Here is a 16,045-nt window from a genome sequence, read left to right as displayed (position 1 = left end):
TGGACAGTGACGGGGCCGCCTCCGACCGCTTCGTGGCTCAGGTGAGGCGGGGCCGGGTGAGGATGCTCGGCCTGGAAGGAGGAGGAAGAGAAAGGAGGGAGCCCAGCCGGCCCGTGGGCTGGTGCGAGGGTGTGGGTATTCACATGCCAGCGGGATGTGTCCTGGTGGGACTGCTCCGTGGTGGGGCTGGCCAGGAGATGGTGCATGGTCCTAGAATTCTGGAATGGTTTGGGTTAGAAGGGATTTTAAAGACCATCTAATTACCCCACACACCCTGCCGTGGACAGTGACATCTTCCAGTAGATCGGTTGCTCCAAGTCCTATCCAACCTGGTCTTGAGCATTTCCAGGGATGGGACAGCCACAGCTTCTCTGGGCAACCTGTACCAGTGCCTCATCACCCTCACAGGGAAGAATTTCTTCCTAATGTCCAACTTAAACCCACCCTTTGTCAATTTAATGCCATTCCCTCTTATCCATGTGCGTGCTTTCCTTCCCAGCTGCTTCCTGATCCCTCTCCCTTTAACACCTTTTGCATCTTGCCTTCAGCACCCTCACCCTATGATTTCTTAAACCTGTTCTTAGTAACCTCACCTACCTGCAGCAATGGTACATGCTCCGTGGGTGACATGGGTCATGCTGGTGCTGGGTGATGCTGCCAGCATCCATACCCACTGGCCAGGCTGGATGGAGCTTTGAGCAGCCTGGTCTAGTGGAAGCCGTCCCAGCCCATGGAGGAGGATTGGCACGAAATTATCTTAAATGTCCCTTTCCACCCAAACCAGTCTGTGTTTCTATGATCAAACTGGCTCCTGCTTATGCTGACAGCTGTGCTCCATCGGAGACACCTTGCTGGTATGTTTTTGCACTTGCTGCTGTAGAAATAACTGTGAAGGAGCTGGAGCACATGAGTGACAGCATGGGAAGTGGTCCTTAGCGTGAATGACCTGGCGGTTGAGTCTGGCTTTTTTTTGGGAAGGCCTAAAGGTTGTCCAGTGTGGTAGCATCCTTAAGGCATCAGCAAACATGGTCAGTAATGATATTAATTGGTGTAGACTCCACTTAAGGAGTCTGTATTATTTTGCTTAACTGTTTCCATGGCTTATACCCTACTGAAATGTTTGTGAGTTTCTCTCTGCCATGGGGATGGCACTGAGAAAACAGCTCCTGGTCATTCAACAGGAGAGAAGAGGCAGGAGTGTGCTTTCAGGGTGCTCTGCCCACAAACAAGCCTTTTGTGGATGCAGGAGTAGAGCTGCTCTGTGCCTTCACCTCTTGCTTGGAGCTGGGAGCCTGGCCGTGTCCCAAAACTAGTTTGCACCTGGGAGTGAGCATCCTGCCTCAGGGAAGAGCATCCTTTCTGCCACATAAACAAGTGAGCAGATAAAAACCCCCTCTTATCCTGAATTCAGACTGGCACGCCAGAGGTGTTTCTTTGCACCTCTCAGTCGGGAATTCCTTGCTCAAATAACAATTTCTTCACTGATTTATTTATTGTTCTTTGAATGTTTACTTATTCCCGCATCACTGCCTGTGTCTCTGCCTGGATTATTATCCAGATGATTCAGGCCCTTTCTGTAAACAGCTTTCTAAGCAGTTTGTCATTCCTGGTGTGTGCCGTACCTCTGCCCCAGATAAAGTGGTGCCAGCGAGGCTCTTGCAGGGGAGACACTGACGCCTGCAGACCTCGCCAGCTTTCGGCATTTCCCTCCTGTGTTTTACTCCCAGAGTCGGGCATTAAATGAGTTGCTCAGAGCTCTTTCACCCTGTGCTTTCTCCTTTGGTGCAGCTGACTTGCAGCAGAGTAAAAGATGGATCATTCCGATTATTTTTCTCTGGGCAGTGCTTTGAGTGAGTGGAATTAAGGGTTTGTAACCACTGTGGATTGTGAAAGCTTTTGCAAGAGATATCAAGTGTTGAGTGTTTCTGCCAATGTTTCTCCAAGTGTTCCGGTGACGGTCCGATGGGACAGCATTCATGGCACTGTTCCTTTGCTCTTACCCTGCAGTAACCTCCTTCCAGTCTCTTTTATTTTGGGAAGCATTTTTCCTTGCCAGCTAACTCTTAGCTCTATAAACTGCTTTTATTTTCAAAGACCTTCATTGATCATAAATAAGTGAGACGTTTTGCTAAGTCAGCATCCTTGGACACAAGCAGACAAACCAGCACCAGCTCCCTGCATGTGCTCTGCATGTACTTGGGGGGTTATTTTATTTTTTTAACAGAAAACTTAAATAAACCAGGAGGACTCTTCCAGCCCCGTGGAGGCTCATCATCCTGGAGATCACATCCCTGGTTTGTCATGTGAATTTGAGTGGCACCAGCACAGAGCTGGGGCTGGAGGATTTGTTATCCCACTGCATATGGTGGGTGCATGATTTGGGGATGCTCAGAACATTAAACTTGGAATCTCAGGAATTTTGCTTGCCAGGATGTGCTCTGAGGGTTGGGGAAGAACTCTTTGGTTGTCTTACTCCTGGGCACCAGCTGTGCTGGGTTTCTCTTGGCTCAGTGATTTGGGTCCCCTGGGAGGAGAGAGAGCAAGTGGCTGAGCAGAGGTGGGAGGATGAAAGGTCCTTTTTCTGCCGTGGTCAGCTGGAGGTACCTTGCAGTGCTGTAAAAATGAGCCTGATTATTCAGCAAAAAACCCCCAAAAAACCCTACCCCAACCCCCCAGAAAACAAAACAGACAACAGAAAAATTATGCACAGCTTCTCCTGGAAAGACACCATAAGTGACTTGAGAATAAAAACCAGCTGTGAAAACTGTCCAGGGAAGGAAAATCAGGACCTTCTGCAGGGATGGAGGAGGTTGCTGACCAGATGCAGACCTAAAGCCCCTCTTAGGATCATGAATTGTTTAGATGGGTTAAGACCCTTAAGATCAAGTCCAGCTGTTAATTCAGCACTGCCAATCCCACCACTAAACTGTGTCCCCAAGTGCCACATCTACATATTTTAAATACCTCCAGGGATGGTGACTCCACCACTACCCTGGGCAGCCCGTTCTAGTGCTTGACAACCCTGTCCATGAAGAAATTTTTCATAATACCCAACTTAAACCTCCCCTGGCACAACTTGAGCCATTTCCTCTTGTCTTACGGCGTGTTGAATGATTTGAGCACCAGTACTGGTGGTGAGCACCCATCTCCTGATCCTGGGTAACTTCAGGGACTAGGGAGGGGCAACAATTGGTCCTGGGCTGGGAAGCTTGGCAGCAACCCAGCCAGGTTTGCAGATGCAGTAAAACTGCTGGAAAACCTCCAGAACTGGTTGAAAGTCATCTGCTTTGGATTATGTACTAATATAATATTAATATTATATTAATATTATACTAATATATTAATATATATTCCAATGATGGGAGAAAGTAATGGCTTGAAAATATCCACAATGGAAACACACCTTTTGGGGAGGAAATGTGCTAATAAATGTTCGTATTTTATAGATGCTCCATAAATGTTAATGTGAATAATGGAGCACGTGATGCTTTTATTAGAAGGCTGCTGGGTGTGCAGCAGGCTGGTGGTGCTGAGACTCTGTTTGAAGCAGCATCACTGCAGAGGGTGATGAATAGCATCACTGCTGAGCTTGGAATTTAGCCCTGGAGTAAGAAACTCTGGGAGTAAAAAGCAAGCTGAGAAGCCAGAGGTCTTTGTGCAAGCACCAGAGTTTGCAAGGAGAACTGAGAGCAGAAAAGATTGAAAATAATCATGGATTTAACCACACCGCGATGATGCAGTTTCGCTTCTGCTTTGCCCCATTCCCACAAGAGATGCCTGCAAGGGTGACAAAAAGCAGAAAGAATATGCTGTGGGGTCATGTTGATTGTGTGAAGTGTCCCTCTGTCCTGGTGGCCACCTCCAGCTGGCTCAGTCTCCTTGGTTTTTTAGGTCTTGTAAAACCACATCACATTTTAGAGGCGTTAATCAGGGGTTATCTTCACTGGGTTTGTTGCACGTGGGATTTTAGGGTGTATTTATAAGTGGGGAGGTGTTTGTGCTTATGTTTGTACTTTCTGCGTGCCACAGGCCATCAGGATCATTCGTACTGTCCTGGAGAAGTACGGGACCTATGAGAGCTTTGAGGTCGCCACGGGCGGGAGGCTGCTGAGCAAGTGCCAGATCTGGTCTGTGATCCGAAAGTACATGCAGAAGGAAGGCTGTGTGGGAGAGGTAATCCGTGTCCCTCCTTTATCACTTGTAAAATACAGAAAAATATTTATTTTCTGATAAAAAGGACTCAGATTAAGAAATGTTTTGGTTACAAAGAGGAAACTTTTCTGCTCTGAGCAGTGGTGTCCTTTCACCTCCAGCTTCACCATACCCTGGCTTTAGGACATGGGTGCTGGTTCCCCACAAACGTCCTGTGATGTTTTCCATGTGTATCTCCCTTCTGTGCTCGAGAGAGAGGGAGGAGCTGCTGCTTGACTGTGTGGCCATGCCAGGAGCCTTTTGCCATGTGCATGAGGCATCAATTACTGTCAGGAAATCATCTCTTGCTGTTGGCAGTGGGAGGGCAGACTTCTCCAACAGCTGCCTTAACCCACATGTCCTAAAGCAAAGCCAGGGGAAGAGATTTCCTGCTGCCCTGCGAGGTGTGCTGCGTTATGGTGCTTTGAAACCCCAGGCTCGGGTCTTAAGGCTGGGAAATACGTGGTTAAGATACAACAGTAGCCATTTGGGATGGAGCCAGGGGAGAAGTTCAGCATCTCTTAACCTGGTTTCTCTGCACCCCGCACAGCATCCAGCATGGGACATCCCACGGCTGCCGTTAAGGAGCTTTTTTTTCCCCTTATGCCAGCAAGGTGTAGGCAAAACACTTCCACTGTCCTGGGTTCAAGGTCTGGGAAGGATTTCTGGACCTGGCTTTGCGTGGGTTGGCTTGCATGGCTTCCTGGGGCTGTTGGCTGCAGGGCAGGGACTGTGCAGTGCTGGCTGGGGTGGGGCTGCTTGGCCAGACTCTATTTCCTACCTCTGATTTTTCACCTCTGTCTCCAAAGAGGGTTATGATGAGCATTTCTCCAAAGCATCACCTCGCCCAGTGGTACCCAGTGCATTCCATGCATGCACAAGCAGGATTTTTTTTTCCTGAGGTCCCTCCTGCCCAAGGACGTTCCTCCTCAAGCACCCTTGGTTTGCCCTGATGCCTCGTGAGGGTGTTCCTCGGATGTGGATTTGGCACCTTGGTCCTCCTAAGCCTTTGCTTGGGACAGAAAGGATTTCTGCAGATGTTTCCCTATAATTCATCTGCCTTTGAGTGCCTAGAGCCAGTTCCAATACCCAGCCAAGCAGCTGCCAGCCTTACAGACCTGCACTTATAACTTGATAGTTGAGCTCTCTCTCTTAGGTTTATTAATTGATTAAGTTCAGCTATTCTCTTCTTCATTAATTGAGCTCTGGCTAGGCAGAAAGCCATCGATTTTCTTACATATTAGTGTACAACTGGCATCCTTCCAGCCCTGTGTAATTGTCTCTGTGTTCAGAGCTATTAGGGGTTGGACTCAATGAACCTCGTGGGTCCCTTCCAACTCAGGACATTCTGTGATTCAAGGCAATGCAGGGTTCAGTCACTGTTTGCACATCAGTGTGGCTGTTTTATCTGGGACTTTTGATAAGTGCTCTTAAAACAATGAAAGCATTGGTTTGTTCCTTTCTATCCATTGGAAATTTTGCTGGATGTGTCTGGGGTAGGGAAGAGAGAAGGGTTTCACCTGCCCTCGATACAGCGATGTTGGCAGAGCTTGCTCCCTATACAAGACCAACACTTGTTGAAACTTCTGCATCACTGATAATCTCACACCCTGTCGGGGAACTGGGTGGTTTCAGGCGTGTATTTCCCTCCCTGCACCTGTATCTCTGATTCCTGACTTTCACCATCTGTGCCCTGTCTGTTCTGCCGTGCCCTTTGCTTCCCTGATATGCACTAATCGTGATGGCTTGCTTAAAAGAGAAGAAACTCGTGTGGGGATAGCAGTAGCCCAGAGCACGAGCAGCTGGTGCGTCCCTGCCCACAGGCAGTCCTGGCAGGCAGCGTGGCCAGGCTGGTGGCAGCCACTGCAGCTGCCCTTTGTCCCCAGCACCGATCGGCGAAGGCAGGATCCCGCTTCCAGCACCGCAGGCAGCGCGCTCCTGGGTAAGTGTTCATGCTGAAATTAACTTTGTGCCCTCAAAAGCTGCTTTGTCGGGGTCCGAGCTGCAGATCCTGAAGCTGTTCTGCTTTTCTTCTGACTCAGGACAGACGTGATGCTGCTGGAGGTTTCCATATGCATTTCAGTGGGCTCACAGCTTGCAGCAGAGAAACATCTGGCCCCACTGGTAAGTGCTGCATGGCAATCCCTGGGGTTGTGGAGTGTTGTCAGCCTAAACAGTGTCTCCTGGGATCCCATCAGTGGTGTCCCTCTACCTCTGAGCTGCTTGCTCAGTGTCAGAGGTCCTGAGCAGTGCCGGGTTGCTGGGGAGAGACAGGAACCTACACCCCGGTGCCATGGGGACCACCAGAAGCCTTCCCTTGGTTCCTTGGGATGAGCTCTTTCTCCATCAGTGCATTCACAAAAGCTGAGCAGAAGCATGGACCACAAGGATGCACTGGGGATGCTGCTCAGAATGAGAGAGCTCACAGACTGAGAGATGCTGCTGCTCCAGAAGAAGGATTTTGGCTGGAGTTGCAGCCCTGGTTGTATCTGCAAAGCTGGAGGGTCCCTAAACAAGGCTAGTGGTGCTGCTCAGCAGGATGGGCTGTTGCAGCAGGAGAAGGGCTGCAGTGGGCAGTGTAAGAAGCTGTGGTCTCTGGCAATGCCCAGAGTCCCTTTCCATTGCTCCTGGATGGCTGGTTCTACACAAGGAGTCAGAGGTGATCTGGCAGCTCTCTTCTCAGCATTGGAGGGATTCCATTCCACGCTGGTATATTTTAACCCAGGTAAGCAGTTGCACTGTAAGTATTTTATGCTGTTTGTTTGCTCAGCGGTGGACTCTGTTAGGTTGCACTTTTGGCTTTCATAATTAATAATAATAACAATGATAATAATAATAATAAATCTGAATTAAAGCAAACCAATTCAGTCTCCTCTCTTTTTTTTTAATAAGAGAAGAATTGTCATGTAGTAACATGTGCATGTGTTTTCATCCTGAAGAGTGTCAGCTGTGAAATGATAGATGGTTTGTGGAGTTAATAAGTATGTAGGGGATTTTGATTGCTATCCTGAGGTTTGCCACTGCCAAACCTCTGATGCAAGAGTTCCCAGGGACCATCTCCTTTGGTGATGCTGCTGCTTTGAGTTGCTGCAGATCTGAAGTTAGGTAGTCAGAAAGTGCTGTTTGGCTGGCACATTAACTCATGGAGGGCAGCTCTCTTGGCTCCAGCACCTGTGATATCCAGGTTTCTCAAAATACCAGTTTTGCCTGTATAAAGATGCTGAGTAGTCCTGCACATGTAGTGCCCATCCCTGCTGTGAATTGTGGCCAGCACACATGGTTCCTCCTGTGAGGGTGGACTGGCATGGACTCATCCTCACTGTTCATGTCTTGAAGCCTCAAATGGGAGAATCTGTGGAGGAGTCCATGAAAATGGAGCTAGAGCTTTGGATCCTTCAGGAGATGTTTCTTGGGGGATGCAGAGCCATTACAAAGCAGGTGCTGTTGGGTGTTCAGAGTGGGATTGTTTTGATGGCCAGAGTTGCTGCCCCATCCCATTGCCAGTGGGGATGCAGAAGGGGGACCAGGCAGGTCTCCAGAGGATGTCCATCCTGTGTAGCCACAAAAGTGTGGGGAGCCCCTGGGAACAAGCCGGGGAGGGTGATGCTGGAGCCAGAGGGATGCTGGAGGAGGCTGCCTGCTCCCCCACAGTGCCTGGTCAGCTTTGTTGGCTGTAAAGAGATTAAAGGAGCTACTTCATCCCTGCATGAGATCATCTCTCTCCTCTCATTATCCCCCCCACCCCCAATGGCTCTTCCTGTCTGCCATTCCTCTGGGGAGCTGCAGCACAATCCAGTGATGGTGCAGCAGTGCCAAATGGTGCCATCCGTGGTGTCAGTGGGTTTTTCTGACCATCTGCCACCATCTCAGCCTCTGCTGAGAGCCAGGACCCTGCTGATAGCCATTGCCTCCTCCTTCTTCTTCTGCAGGTGGTGGTGCAGCTCACCGATGACCTCCTGTCCCAAGCAGTGATGATGGTGGAGGACAGCCGGCCCACGCTGGCCATCAACCTGGCCGGAGCCCGGCAGCACTGGCTGGAGGGGATGCTGCGCCACGAGATAGGTCAGTGGGGGGTGGCTGTGGGTGGGGGGCAGAGTGGGGAGATGCTGTGAGCATCATTGGGGTAACGCCCTGGGGCAAGGCAGTACCCACAGGTCCTGCAAGGAGGGATCCTCGAGGGTGACTCCTGGGCAGGTTTTGGAAGGGGCTGAGGCCACCTGGATCCCTCACTGCGTGCAAAGCAGGGGTGTTGGGCACCCGCCTGTTTATCTATGTCCTGGCCTCCCCTTGGGCACTGGAGCAAACAGATGTCCCATGCCATCATCACCAGCCGAGACTGGAGCAGGCACTGATGGGTGCTGGGATTTGGCCCCAACCCCAGCGACTTGGGATGGGTAGGGTGGGAGTCGGGCTCTCTGGAGCTGTGGCTGATGGCACTCACTCCTGTCCCCCCTCCGCAGGCACCCACTACATCCGGGGAGTCAACAACACCCGCCAGCCCTGGCACAGCTCCGAGGGCCGCAAGCAATACAGCCTGAAGCCTGCCAACCCCACGGAGGAAGGCTTGGCCAGCCTGCACAGTGTCCTGTTCCGCAAGCAGCCCTTCCTGTGGCGGGCAGCCCTGCTCTACTACACCATCGAGCGGGCCAGCCGCCTCTCCTTCTCCGCCCTCTTCCAGGACCTGGAGCAGTATGTGCAGGATGCTGGTGTCCGGTGGGAGTACTGTGTGCGGGCAAAGCGGGGCCAGACGGACACCTCACAGCCAGGTACCACTTGGCGGGTGTGAATTGAGTTTTGGGAGGAATTTTATTTATTTTCTTTGTCTGTTTTTTAAGAAAAAACAGAGGGTGGGTATGTTCTGCTACTGTGTGGGTTGAGCATCACCAGTCCTGTAGGTTGTGAGTTGGCACAGGCAGACAGAACAGGCACAAACTTATGGCTAGAACACAAAGAGTAAATTTATTTTCATTACCTTGCTAATCGGGGGAACCCCAGAGCAACACCCAACACCTGGGCAGAGGAACACAAGATCAGAGGATCACTAGCCTGCTGTTCACAGGCTTATCAAGAGTTCCACCCAGGTGCAAGGTCACTTGAGCAATTTACAATCCTCCAGATCAGTGTTTTGCTTTTAACCCTTTCCTCCCAACACAGCCACAGCAGCCAGTCCCTGCATCCCTCCCCATCCCCAGCACCACTCTCCCTGTCCCATGGGAGCGACTCACACAAGCTCTTGGGGAAGCAGCAGGCAAAGGAGAGGAAAAATGAGCGTTACTGTGGATACATCTGGATGCTTGCAGTGGTTTACCCTTAAAAAAGATACTTGGGAAGAAGTGTGAGAATAATCCAGTGGGGTTGGTGGCTCTCACTGCACCCAGCTGCCTCCCCAGCGCTCATCCCTTGGGACCCAGCAGTCCTGAGCCCTGGCACACTTGTGGTCAGTGCCCTCATTCTGGTTATTGTGGTCAGCAAACGTTCAGGCAAGTGGAGGGCCGTGGGAAGCCAGGAGCCCTCTCCCAGGCATTTTCTGCTGTTCCAGGCTGTTTCAGTAAGGACCAGGTGTACCTGGATGGGATTCTCCGCATCCTGCGCCATCGGCAGACCATTGACTTCCCACTGCTGGCTGCACTTGGAAAGGTAACAGCCAGGGTGAGGGTGGGCAGGGAGTGGCTGATCTCACCATCCCATCCCAAAGCTCACTCGGGCTCCCTCGATCTCATGGCTTCCCAAAAACCAGCCCTCACCTGGCACCCCTTCAGCTCTTTGCCTTTCCCTGGGCTTATGGGTCTCTGTGTAGCAGGGAAAGGCTGTGCTGGGTAGGATGCAAGGAAGGACAGGACAATCCATAATCCTCTGTAGGAGACCTTTGGGAAGAGGCTTAACCCAGCAGGTTAAGCCTTTCTGGCCCTTGGCCACAGCAGTCCTGCTGTCACCTGTCCTTGCAGTGACCGAAAATTACCAAACCCACAAATCCTTGCAAATCCCACACTCCCAGCAGCTCTTCCACTGCCTCCCCACAGCCAGAGGGATGTTTGGGCAGTTGGGGGGGGGTGAGCCAGGGGGGCTGCAAGGGGACCAGATGCCCCCCATGGCGCCTGCCAGGGTTTAGGAGGGAGGGGACTGACCCCATCTCCGTGCTTCCCGCCAGGTGTCCTATGAAGATGTGAATCGGCTGAAGAAATTTGGGGTCCTGGAGAAGGCCCGCATCCCCCATTTCATGCAGGATCTGGAGCGGTACATGAAGCAGCTGGATCACATTGTCACCACCAATGGCCTGAATGAGGAGGAGCTGGAGCAGCTGCTGCCTGACTGAGGGGCACCTCCCCCAAACCAGCACCCCAAGGGTGTAACTGGTGCTGTTTATTGGGTATTTATTGGGGCTGGAGCAGAGGGCAGAGCCCGAGGCGGGCGCAGTGCATGTACCGCTGTCTAGGGTAGCGCGGCCGAGGGCCCGTGTGGTTGTGTTGATGTGTCCCCTACATCGTCCCCGTGTATTTTGGGGACGGCTGTGTGGCTCCACGTGGCTTTGGGGAGCCAGAGAAGAGGGTTCAGGGGGAGCGAGGGCGGAGCTGGGGCAATGTGCTGGTCCCCAAGTGCAGAAGGCTGTGCTGGGGGAGTTGCAATGGGGGCACTTCCATAGGGTACTGGGAGTGCTCCCATCACTGCACAGGCACCTAACCTGGGGCCAGCAGGCGGGGCTGGGGGCTCTGGGCTGTGCCTGGCAGGGAATAAGGGCTGGACTGCACCCACAGATTGCCCCAAGGATGCCTTTTCTGCTCCCTGCCCCTTCCCTCATGTCCCCGACCAGCAGCAGGACGGACTTTAATCCCCCATTACCAATCTCCACCCAGCTCTGCACCCCAACTACAGCCACCCTGCCTGGCTTTGAGGACTCAGGGTGGGGATTGGGCTTGATGTTAGGAAAAAGTGTGTAATAAAGGTGACATAATGGAAAAGACGTGTGGGCAAAAGGTTGTGGATAGCATCAAAAACCAGCCTGGCACCACTGTGAACACCCACTGTGCCTCTTGCTGGCACAGGCAAAGCTGTGTGGTCTGAGCTGGTGCGTCAGGGGCTGGAAGGAGTCATGGAGTGTGACAAACAACATACTGGGCAGGGACATCAGTAAATCAAAGCAGGCAAAAGTAAAAACTGGCATGAGCTGTTCCTGGTCTCTTAACACATGAACTCTGCAGCCGTCATGGCCCCCCTGGGAGTAGAGTCTTAAAAAAACAAAACAAACCAAGCCAACCCCACAGCTTCTTGTCTTACATCCCACTGAGCTCCTACAAAGGTAGCACAGGCCAATCTGTGGCTCCAGTGAGTTCAGGCTCAATCCCAAAAGCTCCAAGTTTGGCTGCAAGCCCTGTTCACAGCATCCCCAGCTGCCCCTCACTCCTGATCCTTCAGGGCAGCTGCAGTTTCTGCACAGGGTGCAGAGGCTGTGGCAGGCAGGGCAGCACAGACCAAGCTTAGGAAAGGGAGGAGAGCACTTACCTTTGGGGATTCTGCTCCCCTCTGGTCCAGCTCTCCAAAAATATGCTGGCACTTTTCACAGCTCCCCTACATGAACCCACTGCCAGCACGGTCCATTAAGACTCTGCTCTTTAATGTATTATTTCCTCCAACATTGCACTCCCCAACCCTGAACGCGATACAGCACTGCTTTAAAAAGATATTTACACACATCCCAGCATCACCCCCTTGTCAGCCCAAGGAGCAAGGCCTCAGCCTGTGCTAAGACCCAACCAGAGGAAGTCTCTTGCGGCCTTTTTGGCGGAATGGCAGCAGTGACAGAGGGCAACAGAGCTACTGTGGTGGTTTCGGATTGGTTTTGGTCACATCCCTGATGAAATAACAGCATGGAGATGGGAGAGGGTGTTGATCTGTCCCCAGGCAGGGCTAGAAGCGCTTCATCTGTCGGCGTTCCTGTCGGCGCTGCTTCTTCTCGTTTGGCTCCTGAGCGGCGGGCGAGGACTCGGCTGTGAACCAGGGCCCCAGGATGTTCACCCACAGGAGGTAGAGAGCGCGCCCCGGAGCCTGCAAAACACACGTGGCACAAACTCGGTCACTCTGGGAACAGTGCTGGCAGAGGGGGTGCTGTGGGCAGTAGGGCCAGTCCTTCTGAGGAGGACAAAGCAGCTGGATCAGAGGCATCTCAGGGTGCACGGAAATCAAAGGCAGTGGCAGGCGTCCAAAATAAATGGCCTGAGTTCATGTCGTGGCTGAGGAACATATACAGTCCTCAGGCTTCATACACGGAAATCCCAGCAATCAGGTCTGAATTACCCAGAGGGATCCAACTGTCCAGACATTCCGCCTCTCCTTCCTTTGGAAAATACACCCACATTTCTCTGAATTTATTAAAAAAGCAATCCAGATGGTCTCCAGGGGACAGCCAAATCTAGGCTGCCCTCTGCCAGGCCAGCTAGAGAGAAATTTGTGGGTGAGGACTGAAATGAGATCAAGGACTGAACTGGGATAACCTTCCATGCTCCCACAATTGCCTTCTGTACCTTTGTGGGATATCCTCAAAGCAACTGTGGGATTTTTTAACTAAATGGAGATGTTTTTCTCCTTCTGCACAAGCAGTTTTAGCTGGAGGCACATGAAAAATGTTTCAGGAGCAGAAAGAGTTTGGTGTGTTATGGGGAATGAAAGCCTATAGCATTTTATCTACCCAGAGGCACAGTGTCCAGCAGATCCCAGCCTTGGTCCATGCTGAATGGATGAAAAAGCCAAACAAGAAGAAATACTGTTTGTTCCAGACACAGAAAGACTCTGTGCACCAAGACAGCTTTGATCTGCCTCATGTTGCTTGTTGCCCTTTCATGGGACCAGAGGGAAAGACAAAGGCCAGCCTAGTTTTTGCGTGGTTTATTCACAGGGATCACGACTTCTTTGCTTTGTGTGGCCTCATTTTTAACAAGATTTGACAAAGAGATTAAAAAACATATCAGAAAATAGTTCAGGCCTGAAACAGGACACTGAAATGAAATGGATAAATAATGTCCTCCATCCTGAAGACAGGGAAAAACAACAGTGCAGAGCAAGATGGGAAACAGCAGGGGCTAGGGCTTACCAAGAGCCAGAAGTACCAGATGTAGAGCGAGAAGCAGCTCAGCACTTGGACTATAGCTGTCAGCAGGATCACATCCTTGAGGTGCCTGAGGGAAGAAAAGCAAAGCATTAAGCTTTCATTCCAACCCCTGCCAAACACGGCAGCACAGTCTCCTCTGCCAGCACAATCTGCAGCTGCTCTGCCAGCACGGTCTGCACTGCCTCTGGGGAGCGACCCTGCCCAACCCAGGGACTGTCCCTGCGTTTTGTTGTCCCTGCTTTGCCACACACAGTTATCGAGAAGAATCAGAGCAGTAAACAAACAACAACAGCAAAATACTCTGATGAATTAAAAGAGATGAACTCTGAAAAAAGAACGTTGAGAAAGCTAAGGAATTGCTGGGGGTTGGAAATCAGCAACAAAACCACCCCCCACCCCCACAGCTGAAACAGCAGCCAGCACTCACTGATTTGACACCTATCATGACATGAAGTGTAACTGCTCACGACTGGCTGTGCCGAAGGGAGCCATTCCCTGTGCCATTTCACAGGCTGACAGACACACTCGGGGTCACCGCAGGACAAGCACACCGCAAGCTGAGCTACAGCAACAGACAGCTTCTCCTCCCCTCCTGCTTATCTGACTCCGGCTCTTCCATGCCAGCCTGAGGCATAGCTGGGAGCAGCTTTGGAGGGGAATAAGCTGCCCACACCTCAACCACCACCCTCAGGGGATCTGACACCCAGGAGAGGTAAACAGGTATTAGTTTTTCAACACAAGCCTCGGGGAGTGCCATGAAGGTTTAGAAAAAAGGCCAACTCTCACTCTGGTTAAATCATCTGCTGGAATAAAAAACCCTTGAGTCACATCCAAGAACAGACAAGAAAACAAAGGCAATGGCAAAAACAACATTGACTCAAGCACTGCAGAATCCACCATTAACAGCTCTAGCACAAGACACTAAGGGTTCAGTGACCTCTAGTATTACCAGAGGCCACAGAGGGGTGAAGACAGAGCTCCCACCAAACCCAACTCTCCCAGAGACCAGCAGGATGGGCCATCCTCAACCCCAGAGCAACACAAAGCATCCATTTCAGCGACAGAAAGCATGAGAGAAATGCCATGAAATCCAGAGTGCTCCAGAAGAAGCTCCAAAGGAGCAGCATTAATCAGCTGCAGCACAGGCAGCTGAGAGGCTGGAAAACATCCACTGCTTTCTGAAGTAACTGCTAGCCTAGGGTGGTTCCCTGATCCCCAGAGAGGTAATTTAGAGGTACAGGGTAAGGATGGGAACTTCAGCTCTGAAGGTTTTGCTTTTAGAGCTCTGCCTCCCGTGTTTTGCATAGCCCATGCCTCAGATAAGCATTAATTCATTTTAATGTGTCATAAACCCTACCCCAACTGCTCAGGCAGAAAAACCTCTCTGCCTCAGTAGCAAGGGAAGCACATCTGCAACCAGGACTGCAGCAGTGCTATGGCTGTGCCTGTCACCTTTTCACAGCAGGTACTGGGATCCCTGTGCTGCCTCCTGTCAGTCACTTCCCCTGACAGCACCATCACACACACAGAGGGCAGTTATCAGGCACTCTGTCTCAGTGCCTTCCACAACTCCCAGAGGCATCTTCCACAACCAGGAGCACACCTCAAACATCAAACTTCTGTATTTTCTCTCTTTGACTGTCCCACATTGTGTTTCACTAAAAAGGTATTCAAAATATTTCGCAATTCCACTCTAGAGAGCCAAACCAGTGTAAAATGGGAGAAAAACACTTGGCTGACCAGCATGGAAACGAAGAGGGGGGTAAAGTCACACCCCCTCTCCTCCTGGCCACCTTGTCCCTCGTCTGAGTCTCCTGCACCAGACATCTCAGTCACTCCTGCTGCAGGCAGAAAAGGTACCATTCCACCAACCCAAACACACCATGAGAGCTCATTCTGTGCAGAGACAGCAGGTTCTGTTCCCCACTGCCTGCTGATAACATCCCCAAGCAAAAATCAAAACTTATGTTAATAAAACTATATACATCAATGTATGACCCTGACAGCATGAGAACACCTGACACAACACAGAGGGCTCAGCTGGAAATAAGGCTCCACTGTGCTTCTTCAAAAGCCTGGCAGCAAGGGAAGGACAGAGGTAAACCTGGAACTGCAGGCCAAAGACACGGGAGGAAGGAGCCAAGGACCCCAGCACCTTGCTGAGCACACACTGAAGATCCCCAGCACAGGCTGGGCCAACGGGGAGAGGCTGAGGGCAGGGAGGATAGAGAGCAAAGCCCAATGTGTCCACAACTACCTGGCAATTTTCTATAACTAGTTTGAGGCTTGCTGCTGGAAAACACGTAAATCTAGAAGGTATTTCTGCGGTACCAGTGCTGCTGTCTCCTAATTTTATTCAGCAGCGCTTTGCAGGAATTACTACAGTGTTTCCTACAATACTGTGGCATTCCTTGACCAAGAAAAAGACAGTTTTGCCAAGAACACAGGACAGGCAAACACTTGGTGCTGTCTGCAGAGAGACATGAAGAATGCACAAGCGTGGGGCACAGAAGTGGCTGAGGAGGTGACAGGAGCTGGCTGAGATAGAGGAGAGGATTATTAGTGTGTAGAGTACTTCAAGCCATGATGAGTTTGCAGCCAGGATGGGGTAACTGGCAGCACGTGCCCTTCTGCTCTGTCAAGCATTACCTGCAATGCCAGTTTAAAAAGAAAATACATATCACTGTGTGCTGCAGCAGTGTGCACGTCAGTGCTGTTTGTTAACTGAAAGATGACTGTAAACTACTCCTGCTG

At 51.2% G+C, this 16,045-nt stretch overlaps 2 protein-coding genes across 2 annotated transcripts in view; one reads left to right on the top strand and one right to left on the bottom strand.

The window, feature by feature from the left end:
* Nucleotides 1-6: 6 nt before the first annotated feature.
* On the top strand, nucleotides 7-11,149 carry KIAA0895L (KIAA0895 like). The gene is made up of 8 exons (XM_017740960.1): nucleotides 7-41; nucleotides 4,030-4,173; nucleotides 5,949-6,133; nucleotides 6,234-6,315; nucleotides 8,121-8,253; nucleotides 8,652-8,957; nucleotides 9,731-9,828; nucleotides 10,340-11,149. The coding sequence occupies exons 2-8, from the start codon at nucleotides 4,147-4,149 to the stop codon at nucleotides 10,502-10,504; spliced, it is 996 nt and encodes a 331-aa protein (XP_017596449.1). The 5' UTR covers nucleotides 7-41; nucleotides 4,030-4,146; the 3' UTR covers nucleotides 10,505-11,149.
* A 629-nt stretch (nucleotides 11,150-11,778) lies between these two features.
* TMEM208 (transmembrane protein 208) overlaps nucleotides 11,779-16,045 on the bottom strand; it is a 5,325-nt gene continuing 1,058 nt past the window's right edge. Inside the window, exons 5-6 of the mRNA XM_008638733.2 lie at nucleotides 13,274-13,358; nucleotides 11,779-12,231 (exon numbers count right to left, since the gene is read on the bottom strand). Of these exons, the coding sequence (XP_008636955.1) occupies nucleotides 12,094-12,231; nucleotides 13,274-13,358 (223 nt within the window). The 3' untranslated portion in view covers nucleotides 11,779-12,093. The remainder of the gene's footprint in view (nucleotides 12,232-13,273; nucleotides 13,359-16,045) is intronic.

The sequence above is a fragment of the Corvus brachyrhynchos genome, unplaced genomic scaffold, assembly GCF_000691975.1.
Source record: "Corvus brachyrhynchos isolate BGI_N302 unplaced genomic scaffold, ASM69197v1 scaffold26, whole genome shotgun sequence".
Taxonomy (NCBI): domain Eukaryota; kingdom Metazoa; phylum Chordata; class Aves; order Passeriformes; family Corvidae; genus Corvus; species Corvus brachyrhynchos.
The sequence above is the reverse complement of the archived record's forward strand: the minus strand, read 5'-3'. Positions and strand labels throughout refer to the sequence as shown.

Excerpts from the sequence above, each read along its gene's own strand:
- KIAA0895L (XM_017740960.1), top strand. The coding sequence starts at position 4,147 with ATGCAGAAGGAAGGCTGTGTGGGAGAG. Across the intron at positions 4,174-5,948 it reads AGGAAGGCTGTGTGGGAGAG|AGAAGAAACTCGTGTGGGGA; the intron begins GTAATCCGTGTC and ends CTTGCTTAAAAG. Across the intron at positions 6,316-8,120 it reads AGAAACATCTGGCCCCACTG|GTGGTGGTGCAGCTCACCGA; the intron begins GTAAGTGCTGCA and ends CTTCTTCTGCAG.